Source organism: Phyllopteryx taeniolatus, chromosome 3 (assembly GCF_024500385.1).
Source record: "Phyllopteryx taeniolatus isolate TA_2022b chromosome 3, UOR_Ptae_1.2, whole genome shotgun sequence".
Taxonomy (NCBI): domain Eukaryota; kingdom Metazoa; phylum Chordata; class Actinopteri; order Syngnathiformes; family Syngnathidae; genus Phyllopteryx; species Phyllopteryx taeniolatus.
The window spans coordinates 11,263,816-11,289,742 of NC_084504.1; the positions used below are offsets into that span (position 1 = coordinate 11,263,816).

Genomic DNA, 25,927 nt, shown 5'->3' on the forward strand with positions numbered 1-25,927 from the left:
CTCGGAGAGGAACAGATGATTAAGGTTAGGAATTTATTTTGAAAAAACGCGACTGGACTTCCATTCAGCGGCTTCCCAACGTATGGACTTCCGGTCCTGCGCGGTGTCACCTCCTCTGTCGTCCGGCTCGCTTCGGCGGGGATGCTGCAAGAAACGATGGAGTTGAAGCCCCCCAAAAACACTCGAGCGTCGGCCGGATTATGAGACACAAAAGGCGGACGCCGAGCGGAATAGGAAGTGATAATAAGAAATATTAGTATTACAAAACTTTTTGAAGATGAAGCTACTCAAGCCGAGTTGGGTGAGCCACAACGGTAAGAAGCGAATCTCTTGAGACCAAGTTGGGGGTTTTGTTGTTGTAGTCAGCGGGGGCTCCCAAGGCGAGTGATGGTGGAGGGGGCACATATGGACACACCCGGCGTCACTTAAAGTGGAATCTAGAGAGTAGTCTTTAGGCAATTAATCCCACCTCGAGCACAAATGTTTGCTAACCCAGCTAGCTAGCGAGACACCTCCCGGCTGCACACGGTTAACTGCTGTCACGCCAAGTTAGCCGTTAGCACGCTCAATGGCTAGCACGTTTTGGCCGTTAGAAAGCCTTCTTAGCGTCATGGCCATTGATATTTCTGGCTCCTTTTATTAATAGTTTTTTCCGCGAGTGCAGCACACGTGATACCCCTTTCCCCCAAAACAAAGACAGCATGGATTGTATTTTCACCTGGTGGTAGCAGCACTTACTACACGTCATTGCTGTGTAGATCTGTGCCTGTGGCGCACGCAGCGGACACATTGTCAAACACAAATAGCTCTCTCACCGACCAACCGAGTTTGTGCAACAAATCAGAAGCGAATGCCATGAGCCAACACTGCTCAACTCACCTTTTGGTTTGTTTCACCCAGTCTAGCTCCCACCCTGCCCTCCATTTGATTAGTTTTTCCTCGCTTTGATTAAGGTGTTGTGACTAGGTGAGCAGCTTCTACTTGCAGAAGTGTGTGCGAGGGGCCACAAGTGCACAGAGACTAAGAAAAGCGTTTTCCCCTCATGGCTTGCTGAAATTAGCCAATTTTAAAGGGGCGGTCCTGTCTCGAGCATCTGGTTGCTAACATGCTACATGATATGTACGCCCTGCCTCATGTACTGATGGACCTATGGTGAGTTTGGCTTTTGTTACGATGACAAGCTGGGGCAGAGGTAGGGTGTTGCAACTAGAAAAGTGGATTCTGTTTACTGAAGTATAGCCAGGGAGTAAAGGTGGGGGCAAGCATCTGTAATGCAATGAAAACATTTTCCCTAGTGGTGACAGCACTTCATAATAATTGATGTGTGGATGTAGTGAATCCAGTGGACTAATCGCCAAGAACAAATTTTAATCCTTGATGGGCAGGCAAGCACTCCAAACTCTCAACTATTAAAAAAAGAGCAATTAAAAAAGTCAATTTACTATATTGTCTTGTTTTTTGACAGGCAAACCAATTTTTTCTGTTGACATTCACCCGGATGGAACCAAATTTGCAACCGGCGGGCAAGGTATCGAACAAACGCATACACAAGAATGTTAAAGTCAAATTAAGGATTAATGTAAGGAATAATTTGTGATCTTCAGGGGAGGATTCAGGGAAGGTAATGATCTGGAACATGGCGCCTGTCCTCCGTGAGGAAGATGAGAAGAATGACAACGTCCCCAAAATGCTTTGCCAGATGGACAATCATCTAGGTACTGTTTTTTTAGGAAATGTAAAATTTATTTCTTTAAATTTGTTAAAAATCAGTAATAAAAATTATAATTTGCATTGTGTTGTTAAAATCATTGTGGAACTCATCGCCTTCATCATTGGGATTCTCCAATAGAGTGGTGCCTTGACTTGCGAGTTTAAAGCACTCCATGACCATGCTCGCAACTCAAAACACGAAAATGATCTTTCCCCAAGGAAACGAGGAGTGTTTCAAATCAGTGGAAATGCCATTATTCCGTTTCAGCCCATATTGTGTGTGTTCTGGTGTGTGGCCTTTGACCACCAGAGTGCAGTATAATACAAAAATACAGACACGCGATGGAGGAGGTCACAATTGCTCAGTTAGCTGCAGTAATAGTAATAATTTTTCAAAGAGGTTAAAGAATATAAAGTATACCTGTCACTATTGTTGTATTTTCAGTCAAATGTGTTGCCACCCTTTTTGTGTTCAAATCTACGTTGCTTAGTGTTATAACGCCACAACATTGATGCTAGTTTTGGTGGGCTCACAAAAACCAACTCTTGGTTGTCATTCGCTGACACCCAATTCAATGGCAGACCTAAGACAAAGTTGTTTTTTTAAAATCCACAACATGTAATTATTTTTGTTTTCTGTTTAGTAAACATAGAAAGTAAACATTAGTTCATATCAAAAAGTTTTGCCCGCAAATCAAAGCAAAACTATCGGCCAAGCGGATTGATCGTATTGTGAAAAACCCGTAAGTTGGGTCACTCATAAATCAAGATCACTGTATACACAAATATGGTTAAGCTTCATGTTATGTGGCCTACTTTAAATATTTAGGGGGGGAAATAGGATTGAACTTATTCACTTTCTCTTCTTTAAAAAAAAAGAAAAATTAAATTGTGTTTGTGTGCAGCATGTGTGAATTGTGTGCGCTGGTCCAACAACGGGCTGTACCTGGCATCCGGAGGGGACGACAAGCTGGTGATGGTGTGGAAACGAGCCGCGTATGTACACAGACACGAGCTAGCTGAAAAAATTAATCAAATAAGTTGATTACTAAAAAGTCAAAGAAAATTCTCTGCCTTGAAGTTTTGTAGTGATCACAACTTAAGCTACAACTGACGCCTAGGTACTCAACATGCAGAGTGCTAACGGGTACCCACTTCACAGCCAGCCGCTAACCTGAGCTCATAACAGCCAACTCTAGATTCTCATTTACTGACGCCCACATCACTCACCAGGCCAGCCCGTGCCTTTAAAAGCCAAACACGCTCCAAGTCACAGATATAATGTGGAACGTGAGGATGATGACCCCAAGTGGACAACAATTATACCTGTACCTTACAGGCACATTTTGTTGTTAATAATGTAAAAATAATTTTTATCCGATTAATCAACAGGCTAATCGGTAAAATTATCAATTCTAAAAATATTGGATAGCTGCAGCCCTATTATTGATATAATGGTGTGATGTTTAGGTTTATTGGTCCAAGCACAGTATTTGGGTCGAGCAGCAAACTGGCCAACGTGGAGCAGTGGAGATGTGTCACTATACTGAGAAACCACACTGGAGGTAACACACACAAAAACATTTCAAAATAGGGGTGTTATACATTTTTTTTCAGGCACTCGAGACTGTTGTTTTGATACAAGACATTTAAGTCTCTTTTGCATAATAATCATGACGTTTGTTGCTTGTGAAGATGTGATGGACGTGGCGTGGTCCCCTCACGATGTATGGCTGGCGTCGTGCAGTGTAGACAACACTATCGTCATCTGGAACGCGCGCAAATTCCCCGGTAAGAGAAGGAAAAGCCAACAACGCCACTGTGCCGCTATCAATCGCAAAACCAAAAGTCCACTTCAACATCACACTTTGGGGCTAAAACCTCAAAATGTGTTTTACTATGTCATCTTTTTTACAAATACCTCAAAGTATGGCAGACTAAAAAGTGCCAAAATTAAATTAATAAATACATCATCATATTTAATTAGGCTTTACACGATCAAGATATTTGGGGCCGATTAGCGAGTTTAAAAAAGGATAACCGATCACCGATCCGATCACAAGATGGAGCAATGTCCCTATTTGAGTTGTTCATTTACTGTATGTACTTGTGTACTGTATACTGAGTATCTTCAAAAGTATTCTCTAGCATTTTAGACAAAAGGGAAAACCTTAATGACCTCTACGGGCCATTCAAGGTTTGGCCACTGACATAAGTTTTTTAAGTTTTCAGTCAGGTCAAGCCAACATTATAACATGATAGAAATAATGGGTGGTAACTTAGTGTAATAAAATAACTTTATTGAAATTAAATTACTTCGCACACACCGAAACCTTAGAGCATGATTCAACAGAACACCGGCATGTTTTCATACAACTGTTAGTGCTAGCACTAGCTTGCTAGGCTACAGAAGGTTTTGTTGCCTGTTGGCGAGCCGTATCGTATTAAAAGTACGTGAACATACCTCAAGCATTCCGTGAACGAACATTCTCTCCTGAGCATCGGTGGTGACCACGTTTTTCCTTATTTTGTTTTCCCCTCCCCACACAATACATCTATTGTTGTTGTTATCGCCATGGTAACGATTGAATCCGGTGGCGTTTGAATTGACAAAATATAGCCCAGTGATCGTAAAAGACGGGATCCGGTGGTATCGGAATACAAAATTTTATTGCAGTAGTCTGACGAAGTCCAATCGTCAAAGACCAAATTTGTCTTGTAGTCTGATCCAGGCATTACGTGTTGTCTGTCTGAGGGACCGCAAAAAAGCCCCACATCGCCGAATGTTTTTTCACTGACAATATTGAAGTAAAACTTTCTTGGCCATCAGATAGTTACAATACTACATCACAAAACACGTGAGAAGGCTAAAAATAAACTAGCTTTTGGATCGGTACACGACAGCAACGTGGAGTAAATGTCTTTTGCGGAGCTGATCAATGACGTCATTGATCGGATTGGTGAATTATAACATTAAAGCCGATCACCATAAAATGCTAATTATTGGCCGATACCGATCAAGCCGATCAGATCAGTGTAAAGTCTACATTCAATAATAATTTATAATTGTAATTATGTTCTTAAATGTGTTGTTAAATTGTCATTAATTCATTAGGGTACCAATCCGGTATATGCAGACAATCACATGACCAAACCCAGAAAACAGGTTGGCAGACTTCTGTGCATGCTGCGCTTACTCGCTGGCTGCGGTTTGATGACATGATAGTTTGAAGCTGAGCTTGCTAAAATTTAGTTTTCATTAAGGCTGGTGTCTTCAGTCAAAAGTTAAATATATGGACCAGTATATCCCTTATTTAAATAAATATATGATATACGTAAACACGAACCAAGCCAAGTCATCTATGGTGGCACTGTTGTGACATCTCGTGTTAAAACAAAAGACGTAGACGTTTAAAGTTCCTATGGGTGCTTTGCCACAGTCCCATTTGCTATTCACCCGAGTCGGGAGGAAGTACCTCGACCTGTTTTGCCGAATGCGGAAGTAGGTCGCGCCCTAACCCTATTCATTTAATATAAAACACACACAAGTATAATTCCTTAATGTGAATTCAATACAGACCACGAAAATGTGTGTGTGTGTGTGTACAGTGGTGCCTTGACTTAAGTGTTTAATTTGTTCTGTGATCATGCTCATAACTCTCCTATCTCAAATCATCATTCCCCATCGAAATGAATACAAATTCCATTCACATGTTCCAGCCCCCCCATAAGACACAAACAACGATTTTTGTAGCATGTATTTTAGTAAGAAAAATAGCACTCCACAGTATTGTTCCAAAAGCATACTGTAATATCATAATTAAGTAGAACGTAAAGAATTAAAGTTGATCATGATTGATTAATTGTACCGCTCACTCTGGTGTGTGCGTCGTGGCCACCAGGGGTCAATATCATCCACGAAAAAGAGTCACAACGAAGTGACCGAAAGCAGCAGTCATAGACGTTTTTTCACTACGAAACTGGTGCTGTTCATTAGCCTGTCTCTGGCGTTTTGCATTGCATGTTAGCATTAAGCTAGCCCACTTTCCTAAGGCCATGTTATGTCCATCCATCCATCCATTTGCTGAGCCGCTTCTCCTCACTAGGGTCGCGGGTGTGCTGGAGCCTATCCCAGCTATCATCGGGCAGGAGGCGGGGTACACCCTGAACTGGTTTCCAGCCAATCGCAGTGCACATACAAACAAACAACCATTCGCACTCACAATCACACCTACGGGCAATTTAGAGTTGTCAATTAACCTACCATGCATGTTTTTGGGATGTGGGAGGAAACCGGAGTGCCCGGAGAAAACCCACGGAGGCACGGGGAGAACATGCAAACTCCACACAGGCGGGGCCGGGGATTGAACCCCGGTCCTCAGAACTGTGAGGCAGACGCGCTAACCAGTCGCTCGCAAGTCAAAGCAAAAAATTGTTCTTGCACCATTTTTCCTCATCTATGAATGACCTTAGCCATGTCATGCTAATTGTCAGTGATTTTGTTTGTTTAACCTCTGAAATGTGATCAAGTGAAAGTCTCAACTGTGGCGGGTCGGGTGTTTTCCTCAGAGATGGTGATGTGCCTGCGGGGCCACACAGGCCTGGTCAAGGGCCTGACGTGGGACCCAGTGGGGAAGTACATCGCCTCGCAGGCCGATGACCACAGCCTGAAGGTGTGGAGGACTGTGGACTGGCAGATGGAGGCCAATATCACCAAGCCTTTCAGCGAGGTAGGCAGCAGGAAGATGATTATGATCATTATGTTGTTCAGCAGAGGTGGTTCATTACAAATATTACAAGCGTTTCGTCCCACACCAAATCCCTTCTGAACTTAATTAGAACAACAGTTGTACATTAAATATTTGGTTGTCACTATTTTGTATGATTTCTTACTTCGAAATTAAATTTGTTGTTAAAGAAAACAATCAAATGCAGAGGGAATTGTGTGTGATAATATGATGAGGTGATTATTTGCATTTATGAGTCATAACACCCCTTATATGACATCAAGATTTTAAAACGTGACTTCAAACAGTCTTCTATTGTTTTTGTCTTAATATGAATTTATTTACCTGCATTTAGACTTGTATGACAGCTGTAAATGTTACCTAGAACATTGCCTGCGCAGTTTCAAGGTTTTTCGAGTATTTTCTTTGTGCTAGAAGTTGAACTTTATATTTTTAAAGCTGTAGTCTACAATAGCGATTTTTTTGTATAATAAAAAAATTAAGAATAATATTTTCAACAAAAAGTCTTATTTTTGAGAATTGTTTAGCAATTGTTAAAAGTCAGAATAAATTAAGATATTTTTAGAAGCCTTTTTAAGAGTTGTATTTATTTTTAAATGTTTTTTGGGGAGAATGGTCATAATCTTCAATGAAAAGTCTTATTTTTCAGATTTTATTTTCAGTGGTCAAAAGTTATATATTTTTTTCTTTGAAAAAATGTGATTTTTTCCAGAATAATTGTTGGATTGTAGTAATTGGATGTCTCTGAGAGAAGTTGGATTTAGTTTTTTTTTTTTCAGTAAATTTCGTGTGGGGAAAGGCAATCATGAAAATTCTCATTTTTCTGGATTTTAACGTCACTTTAACATCAGCTGCATATTTTTCTTAGTAATACATGCTTAGTTACTAAAGATAATATTTGCCTATCTGAAAATCCACGGAATTGTCCGACACATTTACAGTCAGAAAGAAAATACTCTAATTTGTGCAGCTTGTCTTCTTTGGCAGTTTAATGCAACGTCGGTCAAATAATCACAGTTTTCATAATTTCAAGAGATTTTAGAGCCAGATGTTGCCCCAAAAAGGGCAGAGTCCGCCGCCTCCAAATTTTATATCATTAGCCTAAATTGCATAATTTACTTGGTCATTTTTTAACTTCTTCAGAAAACTAGAGAAGAGCAAGCAACAAATTCAACAAATGAGTCCAGTTTCCTCGATTCAACCTTTGCAGATTACCATGACCTATATGACTGAGAATCTACTCTGACAAAAAGAAAAAAAAAAAATTCAGCAAGCACATTGGTATAATTTTTTTTTTTTTTTATTGATTTTGTGACAGGAATGCAAAAATGACTTGATCAATTATACCATTAGTCTAACCATATGCAGGAAATACCTTGTCGTGGTTGAATTGGTCAGCACGTTTGTGTCGTGTCCTGTGTACCAGTGTGGCGGTACCACACACGTCCTGCGTCTTTCGTGGTCCCCCGATGGCCAGTACTTGGTGTCGGCGCACGCCATGAACAACTCGGGACCCACGGCGCAAATTGTGGAGCGGGACGGCTGGAAGACCAACATGGACTTTGTGGGCCACAGGAAAGCCGTCACAGTGGTGGTGAGTCTCGGCCCACGGGCACGAATCCAGGATATTTGTTTAGACGTACATACCCAACTCACAAAAAGTTAGAGATGGCATGCATCCACAACTATTATTATATAAGGCATCACATTACAAGACATATTATGTAGAGCTGCAGCTATTGAATAATTCTGTATTTGAGTATCCTACTGAAAATTATATCGAGTAATGGAGTAGTCGGTTATATTTTTGCTTGATTCAAAATCAAGTATGAATATGAAAGAGAAAGGTCTTCACTTAATAATGAATGACTACCGTATTTTCCGGTCTATAAGTCGCTCTGGAGTGTAAGTCACACCAGCCAAAAAATGCATAATAAAAAAGGAAAAAACATATACAAGTCGCACTGGAGTATAAGTCTCATTTTTGGTGGGAAATTTATTTGATAAAATCCAACACCAAGAACAAACATTTTATCTTGAAAGGCAATTTAGCACCTTGTTCAAGCACCCTTGTGCGAACTCGTTCCTCTAGCTGTGGTCACTTTTAGCCCGAGATTAGCTTTTTTTGTTTTCTTCATTTCAGTAAGAGTAACCTCTGCTTTTCGCCAGTCCCTTACAAGTTTCTCGCTCACTCCAAACTTTCTTTCTGTTGCTCGATTACCGTTTTCGGCTGCATATTTCACTACTTGCAGCTTGTAAACTGCAGAATATGGTTTTCTTTTCGATGCCATTTTTGTTCAGTCCTTCTGAGTTGTTGTTATAAGTTACTAATGTTGAAATGATACATTTTCTGAGGCACAGAAGTAGCAGGTACAGATACACAGACCTAGAGCGCCCTCTTGTGGTTGTCAGTGTAGAAATAACGTGAAATTATATAATAATGTATTAATAATTTCACATATAAGTCGCTCCGGAGTATAAGTCGCACCCCGGCCAAACTATGAAAAAAACTGAAAAAAAATATGGTAATTGGTTTCCTTTTTAATATAATCAACAGTGTTTAGTGCTTAAATTCACATTGTGCCTAGCTATTTTCTTGTCTAGAAACATTTTCAGTGGGGCAATTTCAAACATTGATTTCAGTTTAAACTTAGCTTTTTTAAATTTTATTTATTATTCTTTTTTATTTTATTTATTTATTTATTTATTTTTTTTTTTTTTTTGGGTCCTGTTCGGCTGTTAGGATCTGTATCCGTATTATGCCGGAACAGTTTTATTGTGTCACAGTGGACTTTTTAAACTGCTGCTGTGGTTTCTTAGTATTTTGATGGATATTTTTGGAGAATCAGTCGAACAGAACAAGGTTTTCAGAGGGGAGTGGGAAAAAAAGGAGAGAGATTAAAAAGATAACTAAATAATATAGGAAAAGAAGAGAACAAAAGACAAAGCACTAGCTGTAAACAAGATGAGGAAAGTAAATCATTATATACCTAGAACAATGAAACATTAGATATGAGTGTTGTATGAGGCAGTAGTGGTACATCCTGTGATGGAAGGGCAGGACGAGATAGGACAGTACTGGACAGGAGGGGAAGCATGCAGGACAAGGGTAGTAAACCTGGCTGTACAACTGAAATGGTTTGCACAGGTTTTTTTTTTTGTTTTTGATGAAAATTTGGTTTTTGTGTAGAAATTCAACCCAAAGATCTTCAAGAAGAAGCAGAAGAACGGCAGCTCCCCAAAGCCCAGTTGTCCGTACTGCTGCTGCGCAGTGGGCAGCAAAGACCGCTCACTCTCCGTCTGGGTTGGTACAAGTTTTTGACTGCGTAACATACAGTACATTATGCGCAGGCAGGAGGCAAAAATTGAAGTGCTCCTTAACTTAAGAAAAATTTTAAAACTACAGAGTCTGAAATGTATTTAAGTGCAAAAGTAAAGATATTTTTTCTTGTCAATTATGTGTAATACCTGTTTTGATTACTTGTTAATGGGAGTAGTCCATTGCATGAGAAGGCAAGAGGGAGCACTCGAAATGATCATGATAGATTAAGCATTTTAATGTTTTTTTTTAATGTGGGTTAAGACTAAAACAATAATTGTTTATAATAATTGTTAAATAAGTGTTATAAGAATCATAATCAAGATCTCAACCATCTTTTTTATGTATATCGTGAAACAGTAAAGAGTGGAAAGTACAGATATCCGTTTTCAAATGTAGGGAATCGGAAAAATAAATACTTAAGTCAAGTACAAATACCTGTAAAATTAGTACTACTGTTAAAAGGGTTTTGTGATTGAGTTTGAAGTTGTCACTAACAGTATTTCTTCTTCTTGTGCATCTACCAGCTGACCTCCCTTAAGCGCCCCCTGGTGGTCATCCACGATCTGTTTGACAAATCCATCATGGACATTTCCTGGTGAGTTTTTTCAAACATTGATTGATGGATTGGTAGTGTTCATGATGAAGCTCCTGCTGCTTTTGTTTTATTAGGGACGCAGGTTATGTTATTCTCATTGGTTCTTTTTTTGTGCGTTGAAGGACTCTGACAGGTTTGGGTATGCTGGTGTGTTCGATGGATGGCACCGTGGCCTACCTGGACTTCTCCCTGGACGAACTAGGAGACCCGCTCAGCGAGGAGGAGAAGGTCCGACACTCTGCATGCTACATCGGCCCTCTTCTCGCTCCGGTCCCGCAGAATCGAATTACAATGAGTGAATGTCTCCTCTTTCTTAGAACACCATCCACCAAAACATCTACGGCAAGAGCCTGGCCATCACCAGCACGCAGGAGCCCCAGCTGGCCACCACCATCATCGAGAACCCGGAGATGCTCAAGTACCAGCAGGAGAGGCAGAGCTCGGCCCAGAACAACTGCAGAGTTGCCGGTGCAGACTCCACGGCACCCAAGCTTAACAGCGTGATGAACGGGGAGTCTCTGGAGGACATTAGGAAGGTGAGCATAAAACCTTTCATGCATAAAAGCTCAGTCCTTCAGGTCAGTCTTTACTGACTTCCTGATGTTGTTGCTCCGGTGGTGTTTTTGCAGAACCTGCTGAAGAAGCAGGTTGAGACCCGAACCGCTGACGGGAGAAGACGGATCACGCCGCTGTGCATCGCTCAGTTAGACACTGGGTAAGGATCCTCTTGTTGACCCATCTGTAAGGCTGCAACGAATGCTCAAATATTTTGAGTACTTCGAATACAAACATTTTCTATGCCTAGGGGAGCAGCTTATTTACTCATTCACTGCCAGCCCTCCGTGTTTGATTGAGTTTGATGCTGTATCTGTAATTATGTGTGTATGCCTTTAAGAGGGCGGGTGCAGGTGAGTAGTGTAAGTAAGCGTAAGGAAATGTTAGTCTGGGATAAGACACTGTTGGCATAAGTTGTGGCCGACAGCAGCTCGTATGTTTGTGATGTTCTTGTGTTGCCGTGAGTTAAATAACGCGACTCAAAGTCCATTGGCGACTCCCTTCATCCTTGACCACTTCCGAGGGTATTTCAATACTATTGGTATATACAGTAGTTGCCTGTTAATGACTATAAAGCCCACACCCAAAATCGACCCCAAAAATCAGGCAAATAATGCGCACCATATGCTCAAAATCTGAAGCATTATCTTTATTTAATATTAATAATATTCTGCTCTGTGTGCATGCACTGATGTACAGTTTTTTTTTGTTTTGTTTTTTTTAAAAATCTTTTTATCCTGTGTCAGGACAGACCACACATAATGTAAAAATATAAATAAATAAATGTCACAAAACTGCAACTAGTCAATAAAATTTATGTGGACATCTCTAATTATGCCTATTTCAACCTCAGAAAGTATCAGAACAAAATCCCAAATATTTTGGAGGTTATGAATTTTATATCAATAACGGGCCTCCTTAACTGTGTCATAAGTATGACTAATTGTATGGATCGCTTAATTTTACTGGTATCCTGTCTACACTTGTCTTTGTGACTTTCTTTGACGTCTGTATTTCTCTTTAATAGTGTCAAACTTCCCTTAGTTTAACACTACTTTGAGGTTCTTGGCGAGATGAAAAGGTGCTTCCTTTCGAACATGGAAAAGACAGTTCTGTTTCTAAAAAGAATTCGACTCCACTCGTCCTAACCGACATCATCGCGCGATGCCGAGTATTGCGGACGTAAGGCTCTCTCGTGAAACTACGTCAAACGTTGTCAGTTACACAACACTGTGACATAAGCAGGTAGCTAATTCTCATTGAGTCCTGAGTGTGGCTGCCACAATCTCATTTCTTTGTTGCATTTTGTAAAAAATTATGATAGGCTGCACAACCCTCATTTGTCCATGTTGGTGATCTTCTTCAGGGACTTCTCCCCGGCGCTCTTCAACAGCGTTCCCATCCTGCCGTCGTCCTTGTCCAACCAGCTACCGCCTCAGCTCAGCACCGACTCCAGCTCGGGGCAGGTGGCGGCGGCCCCCTCACTGGGGGGGCTGCGGCCCAACCTCGACCCCACGCTCGCACCGCCGCCGCCCTGCCAACGCAGCCCCCAAGGGCCTGGAGGACACCAAGGACCAAGTTCTCTCGTCCAGTGTCAAGTCCGGTCTGCTGTTGACGTCCGCTTCCAAGATCGAGCCCATGAAAGCCTTGGATTCCAGGTTCACTGAGAGGTCCAAGACCACGCCGGGCGTCCCCGCCGCCATTTCCTCCACCGCTGGCCTGCTGCCGCTCGACAGGTGGTTAGAGTCAACCTACTACTATACTACAAACTATGATTTCATATGACTTCAGTATCATTCCAAACTCATCTTACATTATCCTTCAAAATTAATGGCTTACATATGATTTGATTTAGAAAAAATGCTCCAGAAGTGTGAAGACGTTGACATGTATCGTCAGAAAAACAAAAAAAACAAAAAAAGACCAATTACTACTTTCCTGTCAGGCTGTGCTTTGGCAGCATCTCTACTGTCTGCAGCCAGGTCGGCATTGCAAATGAGAATCTGTTCTCAATGGTCTTACCTGGATAAATAAAGGTTCAATAAGTAAATAAAACAATCTTGTGGCATTAGGGCATTACACAAAGTACAAAAATATAGCCGCAAGTTCTCAGAGATTGGGTTCCACAGGCTTCGATGTCATGTGGATGGTGTCTTGGATGTCGTGTGGTCATGTAATTGATAGTGTCTTTGATGTTGTGTTGCAAAAAATAAATAATTTCCGGAATATTTTGGGAAAACCGAAGATAGGTACAGATAAGTATGTTTTTAGGCGAACAGTTTTACTTATGTTCTGCAGGAAAATTAATTGGCAGGCGAATGGTGATTCGCAAATGTTGATTGTATAGTCCTAGTCTTCTAATATCTTCATGATGCTGGTGGCTCATTTAGGCCCAAAGATGTGGTGACATCCGTCCTGAAAGATGTGAAGGCCAAAGAGGACACGAGCAGTGACAGCGAGGACAAGATGGCCACCATCAACAAGAACCTGGCCCTGTGCAAGCGCAAACCCGAGCCCCTGATGATGGACGGCGCCGAGGTGGTGGAGAAGCGCAAGAAGGGGCGGCCCCGCAAGGACAAGATGGCGCCGCCCATCATGAGCCAATCCTTCACGCAGGTAAATAATTGGAAAATGAGGATTAAAAAAAGGTCATGTCATACCGCTTAGTGTTTAGTTGTTTTTGCTTTTGTTTTTTTGGTCGTCCCCTTCAGATAATTTCTCCCCCTGAGCGTGAGTCCATCAGGCCGGCGGCAGCGGCGGCAGCGGTGGTGGTGACGGTGCCCGCTCCCGCACCGGCAGCCGTTCTCAAGCTGCCGACGCCCAGCTTGCAGAAGGCCTTCAGCATGCAGGTGAAGGCGCGATGCTAAAAACTCTGGATGCACGCAAAGGCTGACAGGAAGAGTGTACTCACATGAGTGTGTCTGTGTGTATTTTTGTGTGTTTGTCTGTGTGCGTGTCTCTGTCTGTGGGTATGTATGTGTGTCTATGTGTCTGCATTTGCGTGTTTGCCCTTTTTTGTCTCTGTGTTTTGTGTGTGTATGTTTGTTTTTTATCCTCTGTGTGTCTTTTTGTCTGTGTATGCACGTGTGTGTGTATCTGTGAGTGTGTTTCTGTTCATGTTTCTGCACGTGTGTGTGTGTTTGTGCTTGTGTTTTGGGTATTTGTGTGTGTGTGTGTCTCTCTGTTTTTGTTTATTTGTATTTTTGTGCTTGTGTTTTGAGTATTTGTGTCTCTCTGTTTTTGTTTATTTGCATGTGTCATTCTGTGTGCGTGTGTGTCTCCGTGTGTGTGTGTGTGTGTTTGTTTGCACTTGCGACTATTTCCCCATGTGTGCGTGTATTTATGTATGTCCGTCTGTTTCTGTGTGTCTTCGTGGGCGAGTTTGTGTATGTCTGTGGATCTTTGTCTTCGTGTGTGTGTGCGGGTGCACACGCACGTGTGTGCACAGGTGAGCATGGAGCCGGCCGTCTTCTTGGAGGTGGAGAACGAGGTGACGTCCGCGGCTGGTTCCAGGCTCAGTCAGCTGCGATGCTCCAGAGACGGGCGCGAATGGAACACGCTGCTGCCCAGCTCCGTAGTCGCCGCTGCAGGGAGCAGGTAACTATCTCCCACCCCCTAACCTCTGGATGTCTCCCGTCAACCAATGGACTCCCAGGATGTCACGTGATCACATTCCTCTTCCTCCTCCTCAGCGATGTCCTGGTCGTGGCGTGCCAGGACAGGATGTTGTCGATGTTCTCGTCCTGCGGCCGCCGCCTCCTGCCGTCCATCCAGTTGGCCTCGCCCGTGTCGGCCCTCAACTGCTCGGCCCACTTTGTCATGGCGCTGACCGCCGGGGCCACGCTGTCTGTGTGGTCAGTTCGCTACATCATGATGTTATGTGCTTGATGATGTCTTTGATGTCAAAAGGTGTTTAATTTCTGTGATTGATGCAATGTTAATGTCATGGGATTTATGATGTCTTTGTTGGCATGTGGTTCATTGTGTCTTGTGAATGCGGCTGATAATTATTATTTTTTGTTTGTTTTGCGTTTTTCGTGTTGTGTTTCACTGTTGTGGTTAATTCCCCACCCCCCCGCCCCGATACCATGCGGTTGTTGACGTCTTGGATGTCGTGGTTGTCTGAGGGGTGCTTGATGTGTGTATTTGATGCTGTGTAGTTTGATGTCATGTCTGTGTTTTTCAATGGCATCTTGTCTTTGTCATGGGGTTCATCTTGTCATTGCGATGTGTTGATTGTCTTTGATACCATGTGGTTGATGGCGCCTTAGTGATTTGACGTGCGCTGTGGTGTCATTGATGTGCGATTCTTTTTCATGTCATGTCATTCATGTGGTTTTTAATGGCATGTGTTGGGTTTCTTTGTTGTGACGTTGTCTTTGGATGGCCGTGTGGTTAACAGTGTTATGTGTTGGGGGTTGTCTTGATGGTAATGTGACTGATACCATGTTGTTGATGATGTTTATATTGTGTGGTTGAGGAGATATTTGAAGTTTGATGTCATGTGGCGGATGACTGGTTGAATGTGTCTCTGTCGTGTGGCTGAAGGCGTCTTTGATATAGTATGATCGATGATGGTTGAGAATGTCTTGGTGTGCATGGCGATGTCCCGTGGTACATTGTCTTTGATGTCATGCGGTCAGCGTCGTGATTGAGCATGTCTCTGATTCTGTGTTTGATATCATGTGATTATGATGTCATTGACTTGCGCTGACCCACAGGGACGTCCACAAGCAGAAGGCTCTGGTCAAAAACGAGTCCCTTACCACCATTTTGTCTGGTGAGACTGACTGACTCCTGTTTCCTGCCCCAGGTTCTGCCCTTAAAGCAGCCATTTTGTTGACACGTGTGTGTTTGTGTTTGTGCGTGCAGGTTCAGAGGTGCACGTGTCTCAATCTCTGCTGACTCAGCAGGGCGTCCCCGTCATCGGCCTGTCCAACGGCAAGTCCTTCTGCTTCAGCTCATCTCTGGAGACATGGTAAGATGCGAACAAGTGCTCCTTTTCACTTCTTTTTTTGGTCATCAATTAGTCAGTGACAATGTACTTGGGCAACAGTAACCAAGAGGTCACGGCGGGTAGTTTGACAATAAATGTGTGCTCAGCCTGATTGATTTGCTAGGCTTTCATGTTCAGGACGCTAATCGTGAATTGAGGTGGGTGTGGAGGTGTTTGTGTGTGTGCGCACGCGCATACGTCTGTCTGTGTGTCGATCTGTTTCTGCGCTTTTATAGTATGTCTGTGTGACTTTGTCTGTTAGTGATGGGTAGAGGAGGCCTCGTGAAGCGTTGTAGCACATTGGGCAAACTGTGTTGATACTGTGTTGGTACTGTGTCCCTGTGTTGCTCAATACAGACACCTGCTGGATCTTAAGTATCATTGCAGGCAACCGATACAATATTATTTAGGTTATTGCATGTTATATTGTGTTAATCCTGAATTTAACATCTTTAAAACCTTTAAAATATACAGTCAATAAAAGTTTGAAAATCAGAGTGAAAGTGATGTGTTTGTGAGTGTGGTTTTGCTTATGTTGTTTTAAAATAGTTTTTCGTTCATGTGTATTAAAAAAAGTTTTTTCTCAGGCGATTCCCTTTTTTTTAATTATTATTTTTGTATTTTTATTTATTTATTTAAGCAATTTCTCTAGCTTTGGAGAACTCTTACTCACACAAGGCGTCTGTTTGTGCGAATATGTGTCTGTGACTTGTTCTGTGTATGTGTGAGTGTTACTTTTCTTTCGATCAATTAGCCAATCACAACACACTCACAAACCGTACCTAAGGGGGGCGGGTTTTTTGACTCTCCTTGGCTGTCATGTTCAGGACGCTGATCGCAGATCGAGGAGATTGTTTGGTCCAATGGGCTGACTTCAGGAGCTGCCTCCCTACCCAGGATGCATCTGGTTCCTCTGGGCCTCTGGCCACCTTGCAGGGACGCAACCTCAAGTAAGGCCCAAGACCAAAGCGATTAGGAAAAAGTCGTAAGAAAACAAACGTGACGCTTCTTCTTCCTTCTTTCTTGTGCACTTCCTGGTAGCGCCGGCCGCATGGCGTCCCGTCTCTCGGCCGCCCCGCACCACTTGCAGCAGAGCATGACTTTGGCCTTCCTCGAGAACCAGCTGGCGGCAGCTCTCACGCTGCAGTCAGCGCCTGAATATCGCTACTGGCTGCTCATCTACACACGCTTCCTCGTCAACGAAGGTAGCCAAACACCTCATTGAGGTCCAAGCACCAGCCAGCGCAGTTATGTCATTATTTATCTCTCGACCACTTCAACAAAATTTTAAAATCGGAATTGTCTTTATTTGCCAAGTATGTCAAAAACACAAGGAATGTGTCTCCGGTAGTTGAAGCCGCTTTAGTACAACAACAGACAGCCATTTGACAGAAAATACTTTTGAGACACAAAAACACAGTACGGCGAGTCACTCAGCAATGAAAGGTTACCGTTAATGTGGTAATGCTGATACATATTATTATTATTTTTTTCGACAATTGTGCAAATGATGCAGAGTCCTCTAGCAATTTAAGAAGTTTAAAGTAACTAGTGGTGCGATAATCTGGAACAGTGACAATTGTGCAAATGGTGCACAAGAGTGACCAGTATTGATCAACAACACCCCGTAGGTGTGAATGTGAGTGTGAATGATTGTTTGTCTATATGAGCCCTACGATTGGCGGGCGACCAGTTCAGGGTGTACCCCGCCTCTCGCCCAGAGTCAGCTGGGATAGCCTCCAGCACGCCCGTGACCCGCGTTAGGATAAGCGATATGGAAAATGGATGGATGGAAAGCCCCACAAGTTACTTTCACTCAGCATCATGAAACTTAGTAGGCATGTCTTACGATAAGTAGCACTACAAAAAGACTCAAGAAGCCATTCCAGAAAAGACACGGGAAGTCTGCCATTTTGGCAAAAAACAGCCATTTTGAGTACATTTTGGCGAGGTTTGTTGTGGGCGGCGTGGTGCAGAGGGTATGAGTATGCCCTGAAACCGGAGGGTCGCCGCTTCATATCCCCTACCGAGCGCATGTCCCGAGGCAAGACACTTAACATTGCCTACAAATGAATATGGTTGGATGTTTGGTGCTGGTTGGAGGGGCCATAGGCGCAGAATGGCAGCCACGCTTCCTTCATACTGCCTCAGGGCAGCTGTGTGTACACAAGTAGCTTACCACTACCAGGGTGTGACTGAGGAGTGATTGAGTAATGCATGAAACTGTCAAGTGTCTTTGAGTGCCTAGAAAAGCGCTATATAAGTGCAATGCATTATTATTATTATTATTATTATTATTATGCACTACAAAGCTTTAGTCAACAGCAAGATGATTTTGAAAATTCAGCCCTCAAAGCCAGTTTGACTTAGCATCATGACATTTGGTGGGCATGCCTGTCACGAGTGAGAGTCATACCTGAAGAGATATGTAAAGCTTGCCATTATGGTCGCAAGCTGCCATTTTCGGCTCAAATTTTGCCGTAAAGCACAACTAATATCAGCTTCACAAGCCACTTTCACTTAACGTAATAAAATTTGGTTGGCATGTCGAAGTAGACCAACGGAAAACTCAAGAAGCCATGCCCAAAAAGACAGGAAGTCTGCCATTTTGGATTGAAGCTGCCATTTTAGGCTTTCTTTGTCCAGTTCCATAGGGCTTGTTCCTCACTACTTGCAGCTTTAATCATTATTGCACATATGAGAAGCAACACATGCCCTCAAATGAAAGGAGGTGTTGATGTTTAGATATGTTGCCTAATTAGTTCTCCTTGCAGGCTCTGAGTTTCGGCTGCGAGAACTTTGTAAGGAGCTTCTGGGTCCTGTTCACAAATCGGCTGCTACAGCATGGGAGGCCACCACACTGGTAAGACGCATTGATCAAACGCTTTCTGCGTCGTCATCGTCATGATTATGTTAATATATATTGTTCTGCCGATGTTCGCCGTTCTAGTCCTTCCACATTTCTCCACTGATTCAAACTATTCCAACTTTAAAATCGTCACCTGATTCAGGACACAAAATTTCTACTTTTAACACAATTCCACGTTTACCGCAAAATAATGAAGTTTAACATCAATGGACACATTTCCCAAATTTAGCTCATCCATCCGTCTAACTTATTCAACCAATTCCAACTCTAACCCTTATTCAGGAAAATTTTTAACACTGCAAATTCCTGCATTTTGCATTATTCCACATTTTCCGTGGCAAGATTTCCAAATTCATTTTACACATTAGACATTTTGCACATGACTAATACCAACCATACCTTCAACTTCAAAACTATTCTGCTCATTCAGGACATCTTGGAAACAATTTGTCACATTCCACACAGTCTATTTTTACAATAAAAGTCATAAATTCCGAGTTATTTTAAATATTGAACAATGCAAACCATTACAACTGTAAACTGTTTAACTCATTCAGAATGTCCCGGGAACTGCTGTATTAATCACATTCCAAAATGCACACATCTTGACAGTAATATTCTCAATTTGAGACATTGAATATTGACCTCCTTCCAGATTTCTTGTCCGATTTAAAGCATTCCAACTTCAAATCTCACATTCCACATTTCAACCAATCAATTAATGCCACAGTATTTTAGTTTTCACAGAAATTGCATCCTCTAGTTACTATTAGTAGTATGTTGTTTAGGCCTGGTACACACACACATAAGGACAAACACTACAGGCGGCACGGTGGACGACTGGTTAGAGCGTCAGCCTCACAGTTCTGAGGACCCGGGTTCAATCCCCGGCCCCGCCTGTGTGGAGTTTGCATGTTCTCCCCGTGCCTGCGTGGGTTTTCTCCGGGCACTCCGGTTTCCTCCCACATCCCCAAAACATGCATGGTAGGCTAATTGACAACTCTAAATTGCCCGTAGGTGTGAATGTGAGTGCGAATGGTTGTTTGTTTGTATGTGCCCTGCGATTGGCTGGCAACCTGTTCAGGGTGTACCCCGCCTCCTGCCCGATGATAGCTGGGATAGGCTCCGGCACGCCCGCGACCCTAGTGAGGAGAAGCGGCTCAGAAAATGGATGGATGGATGGATGGATGGATAGACAAACACTACACATAAAGATAACAAATCTGGTATTTAACAGTTTTAGTTGTACTGTGTGTGGTGTTTTCCGATAAGCTCAACCCAGAACACGGCGCACATAAAGATTCTGTTCCATCGACGATCTGGAAATCTCACGTGATCTCAACACTTCCAGCTTTGAGCCGATGTTTCCCGAAGGTTACTGCAGCCGGGAGCCTTGTAAAATGGCATTGTCCTCAATAAACGACTTGCTTTGGAAAATACTACTTGCCATGTGGGAAACCCACTTTTATACAAAAAATGACATTGGGTAAGACGTGCTTGTTTTTATTTGCGGTCCTTTCCTTTTGTTGAGTCAGGGTGCTTCTTGATTGGCATATTCTGTTCTACGGCACAATTCATGGTGTCATGACTCGGGAGATGTCTGCTCTCCCCCACACACATGAAGACTTTTGGTCGTAAATATTGAACACGATTATTTAAGATTGTTGGCCTTGACCTCTTTCAGATCAGAAAATTGAGATTAATCCACTCTTAACACACGTCAGACCCAAGGACAATCTTATACGATAATGTTATAAGACTTAAGATTGTCTGGCGTTTGAGGTGCTTGGTCGGAAAGGGGCAAAATTGTGTGTACCAGGCCTAAGTGATGTGAAGTTGTGATTTCGTGCCATTGGTATGCTGATTGCGTCTCTTCTGCCCTCGTGGTGTGTTTAGGGTTTGCTCAAGCGGGAGTTGTTACGGGAAGTTCTGCCGGTCATCGGAGAAAACCTGCGATTCCAAAGACTGTTCACAGAGTATCAGGACCAGCTGGAGCAGCTGCGCAACAAATAGCACGCGCACACACGCGTTTTGCGTTTGGCTCAGTTCTCATCTTGGACTTCCTACACGGAGCGAGGCCCGCAGGCGTTGGCGCCATGCAAACAGGAGCCGTTGAGCTTGTTGTCTAATCAGCGCTTCACTGGAACCTTCCTCTAGAACCTTCGTCCTCGTCTATGCACCAATCATGAACGTGAACGCAACATGCTTGAACCAAAGCGATGCCTTCAAGTGTACAAAAAAGAAGTCCAATCACAAGCTGTCACAACCGCAAGCAGAAGTCTTTCAGAAATTCTTTTTTGTTTCGTTTTCTGTCAACAAATCAACTGAGCAGAACCTTTTTAAAAGTTGTCAGTCGTAGTTCACACCCACCAACAGAGTCACACCTTACAACACCCTCCCGAAGAACTAGTCCATACCTAGTGTGAACTCATCCCTTCCAGGTGCGAGCATGTCTATACCAGGTGTCACTGCGTCCATAACCGTTGTAATCTTGTCCCTCCTAGGTATGAGTCACAACATACCGGGTTTGAGCGTATCTAAACAAGTTGGTTATGCATCTTGAAACAGTGGGAATTATTTCATACCAGATGGAAAGGGAACGTACCAGGTGTGATCATGTCCATACCTGGTGTAAACGTGTCCGTACCAGATGTGAACAATTCCGTAGCAGGTGTAAATATGTTCGTAAGCGATGTGAATGATTTCATACCAGATGTAAATGATAGGTACCAAATGCCAACATGTCCATACCAGGTGTGACTGCGTCTGTAAACCGGTATGATCTTGTCACTACAACGTATGAAATATTTTATACCAGGAGTGAAGGTGCCTGTACCAAGTGGCGCCATGTCCATACAAGGTACGATTGCGTCCACAACTGATGTGGCTGGTTTAATACCAGCTGCAACTGATTTCATACCAGATGTAAACGGTATGTACCAGGTGTGAACGTCTCCATACTAGGTAGAGATGCACCCATAACCCGTGTGAGTGATTTCGTTAAGCTTATGAACGATTTTATACAGATGTGAACGTGTGTATAATCAGTGTGAATGATTTCTTACTGGGTGATTCCGTAAAACTTGTGAATTATTTGATAGCGGGAACAAAGGTGTCCATAACCGGTGGCCTGTTATCCATACCGAGTACGAATCGTTTAGTACCTGGTGTGAACATGTCTGTAGTAGATAAAAGGTTGGCCGCACCAGGTGTGAATGATTTCATATCTGATGTGAATATGTCTGTACCAGATGGGAAAGATTCTGCAAGCGGTAAACGATTTCCTGCCACATAAGAATGGGCCCTGAATTCTTTCTCATGGGTGCGAATGATTCCGTTAAGCTTCGGCATGAAGGTCTTTGTAACTTGTCAGTACCAAGTGCGACTGATTTCGGACCTGGTTTAAGCATGTCCGTACCAGATGTAAAGCGTCCATACTAGGTCTGAATGATTCCATACCAGGTGCAAAGGATGTCATATCTACTGTGAACATGTCCGTAAAAGATGTAAAGGGCCCGTACCAGGTGGGAATTATTCTGTAAGCAGTGCGCATGATTTATTACCAGGTGTGAAACCTGTCCATAACTGGTGTAAATGCATCTGTAACTGGTGAGAACTTGCCCAAACCAGGTACGAACGATTTCATATCTGGTGTGAATATGTCCGTACCAGATGTAAAGGGTCTGTACCAGGTGGGAATGATCCGGTAAGCGGTGCAAATGATTTCTTACCAGGTGTGAGCCTGTCCATACCCAATGTAGATGCATCGAACTCGTGTGAACTTGTCCAAACCAGGGACAGTTCCACACCTGGTGTGAAGAATTTGATACCTGATAATTAGAATAATTCCATACCAAATGTCAAGGAGTCCGGATCACGTGTGAATGCGTCGCCAACGAGGGGGATTTCGTCCTTACATGGTGTGAGCTTTTCCATGCCACATGTGAGAGATTCCACTCCTTATTGATAAGATGTTAAGTGGTCCATACCAGGTATGAAAGTCTTCATACTTCATACCTTACCAGGTATGAGCTATTGAATATAGGGGGTGAAGGTGTTTGTGCCAGGTGTGAACGATTTCACGTCGGGTGTTAAGGTGGTCTGACTTCCGTCTGAAGACGAGGTCAGATGAAATCATTACACAGCCTAAAGCAGTATGAATCATCATGCTTTTATTCTGAAGTTCCAGTCAACTCTGGCCAGCGTGTGTATGGCATTAAATCATAGTTGAATGAAACAAACTGCCACTGACTGGTGACCAGTCCAAGGTGTACCCCGCCTCTCTCCTAAAGTCTCACCTGCCACCCTAATGAGGACACGAGCGTGTGTGACAAGCTCGAGAAAATGGACAAATAAAAAAACAAATGACACGGCCTCCTGTTTTAGAGGAGGCAAGCCATACTGCACTTGTCTCTGTTTTTGTGTCAACCATGAATTGACTGCTTTTGATGGGTCAGTTAAAGCATGATCAGCGACGACACCTGCTGGTCTTTTGTAAACAACATCAACAGAAGCAGCTTAACATGACTTCATTTGTTGTCTTGTTTTGTGTGTCTGTCTGTCTGTCTTGTGCAGGCTGTAAGCATCGCACCAGCTTGCTTGTTGTGTAGTTTATGTATGTGTGTTTCTGTTGTTTTGTTTTTCTTGTTGGTGGAGCGGGAGTCCTTTTTAATGTTTGTACATTTTTTTGTTTTGTATCTGGAACAAGCAAAGAGAAGTAAAATGTTGCTTCAAATAGAAAAAAGATTAAACGTGGTTTTTGCTACATTCTGGTGACTTTATTATGCATTCGAATTTGAACTACAGTGTACTCAATAATTGTGGGTTCGGATACTCAGCGATTTTTGGGGGAGGGGAGTACTTCATGTATTCGCACAGGTGTCAAATTCAAATTTTGTCGCAGGCTACATTGAACTTAGGGTTTTCCTCAGAGGGCCGTGATGACTATGAGCCCAAATAAATGTATGATTGCCTCATATTATTGAACCATCAAACATATCGTTGCGATAAGTCAACAGGAATACAAGAAATGTGTTGAGAGAAAAAGATGCAAATTAACTGCCAAGGATTTGAGAAGACTCAAGCGTGAAGCTACCAGGAACCCATTATCTTCAAATTCTGTCGTATTTCATAACTGCAACCTACTTGGAATACCACAAACTACAAGATGTTCAGTGTTCAGGGACATGACCAAGGTCAGAAAAGCTGAAAAAAGACCACCACTGAACAAGACACACAAGTTGGAAGTGTCTCGACTGGGCCAAGAAATATCTGAAGACAGATTTCTCAAAGGTTTTATGGACTAATGAAATGAGAGTGACTGTTTATGGACCAGATAGACGGGCCCGTGGCTGGATCGCTCGCGGGCACAGAGCTCCACGTCAACTCAGACGCTAGCAAAGTGCTGGTGTAATACCGGTATGGGCTGGAATTATTAAAGATGAGCTGATTGGACCTTTCTTGGTTGAAGATGGGCTCAAAATGAACTCCCAAACATTCTGTCAGTTTTCAGAAGACACTTTCCTTCAAGCAATGGTACAGGAAGAAGTCTGTATCTTTCAAAAAGACTGCTTTTTATGCAGGACAATGCGCCATCGCATGCATCCAAGTACTCCTCTGCGTGGCAGGCCAGTAAAGGCTTGAAAGATGAAAAAAATTATGACATGGCCCCCTGCCTCACCTGACCTGAACCCAATTGAGAACTTGTAGGTAGTTCTTAAACGGGAGATATACAGTGAAGGAAAACAGTGCATCTGTTCTAACAATGTCTGGGAGGCTGTGGTTTCTGCTGCACAAAAACTTGAGCAACTACAAATCTAGAAACTGACAGAATCCATGGATGGAAGGCTTAGCACTTTTATTGAATAGAAGGGTGGCTATATTGCAGACTTTGTATCAATCCGTTGTGGTAAAGAAGGAGCTAAGCTGAAAGGCGAAGCTCTCGATTTACTGGTCAATCTATGTTCCTATCCTCACCTATGGTCACGAGCTGTGGGTCGTGACCGAAAGAACAAGATCCCGGATACAAGCGGCCGAAATGAGTTTCCTCCGCGGGGTGTCCGGGCTCTCCCTAAGAGATAGGGTGAGAAGCTCGGTCATCCGGGAGGATCTCAGAGTATAGGCGCTGCTCCTCCACATTGAGAGGAGCCAGATGAGGTGGCTGGGGCATCTGATTCGGATGCCTCCCGGACACCTCCCCGGTGAGGTGTTCCGGGCACATCCCAGCGGGAGGAGAACGCTGGAGAGACTAAGTCTTTCGGCTGGCCTGGGAACCCCTCGGGATCCCCCTGGAAGACCTGGATGAAGTGGCTGGGGAGAGGGAAGTCTTGGCGTCCCTGCTAAAGCTACTGCCCCCGTGACCCGACCTCGGATAAGCGGTAGAAAATGGATGGAGGGTGGCTATATTGGTCACTTTATATATATATATATATATATATATATATATTAGTTTTTATCAATTTATATGGAAAAGGTTTGAATTGCATGTTTATAATTCTCACTTAAACATTAAAAAGTGGGGAAAATGGCTTTATTTAGTTGTGTAATAATTCTGTACACCAATAGTTGCCTAATAAGTGTCCACATATCGATATCCTCGCTAAGAAAGCCTAAACCTCATTTTTACTTTCGAAAACATTCATGAGGTTCATTAACATTTTGGGTTAACCTAAAGCACTTTGGTTGGTGATTTAATGAAAACAATCCTCAAAAATGAGACTTTCCGAATTATTCTGCACACGGTGGACGCAAATTGATGGATGACTAGTTTTGAAATTAAAAGCCATTAAAAATGAACTCTTATTCAATTTATTTTAAAGGTATGATTGGTAACAAAAATGCTTGCAATATGTCAACATGATTAAATGTCATCTCAATTTGCAATGTTGGTATTTTAGCAAGAAACAAAGTCAATGCACATGATTTGTTTTCACGGGCCTAACAACATGATGTGGCGGGCCGGCTGTGGCCCCCAGGCCTTGATTTTGACACCTGTGATGTAGTGCTTTTCAATCAGCTTGTGGCGTCTAGGTCCCAAGAAACTATAGTGGGTTGTGGAATTTCTTGTTGTGGTTTGCTGCCATCTTGTGCCATCTCTCAGGAGCTAAACATTTTGAGGGAGTGTCAAATGCGC

At 42.9% G+C, this 25,927-nt stretch overlaps 1 protein-coding gene across 1 annotated transcript; it reads left to right on the forward strand.

Annotated features, from left to right (window-relative positions):
• The first annotated feature begins 86 nt into the window (after window positions 1–86).
• Window positions 87–23,562, forward strand: LOC133475724 (protein HIRA). Its single transcript, XM_061769028.1, is given in 25 exon segments — window positions 87–314; window positions 1,466–1,528; window positions 1,605–1,715; window positions 2,616–2,706; window positions 3,181–3,275; window positions 3,406–3,501; window positions 6,280–6,440; window positions 7,885–8,052; window positions 9,649–9,762; window positions 10,305–10,375; window positions 10,498–10,603; window positions 10,693–10,911; window positions 11,005–11,090; window positions 12,297–12,453; window positions 12,455–12,666; window positions 13,321–13,546; window positions 13,642–13,779; window positions 14,379–14,527; window positions 14,623–14,784; window positions 15,652–15,710; window positions 15,803–15,908; window positions 16,754–16,876; window positions 16,968–17,131; window positions 18,701–18,789; window positions 20,692–23,562. Coding segments are annotated over 25 exon segments (3,120 nt in total). The 5' UTR covers window positions 87–277; the 3' UTR covers window positions 20,809–23,562.
• The last annotated feature ends 2,365 nt before the right edge of the window (window positions 23,563–25,927 follow it).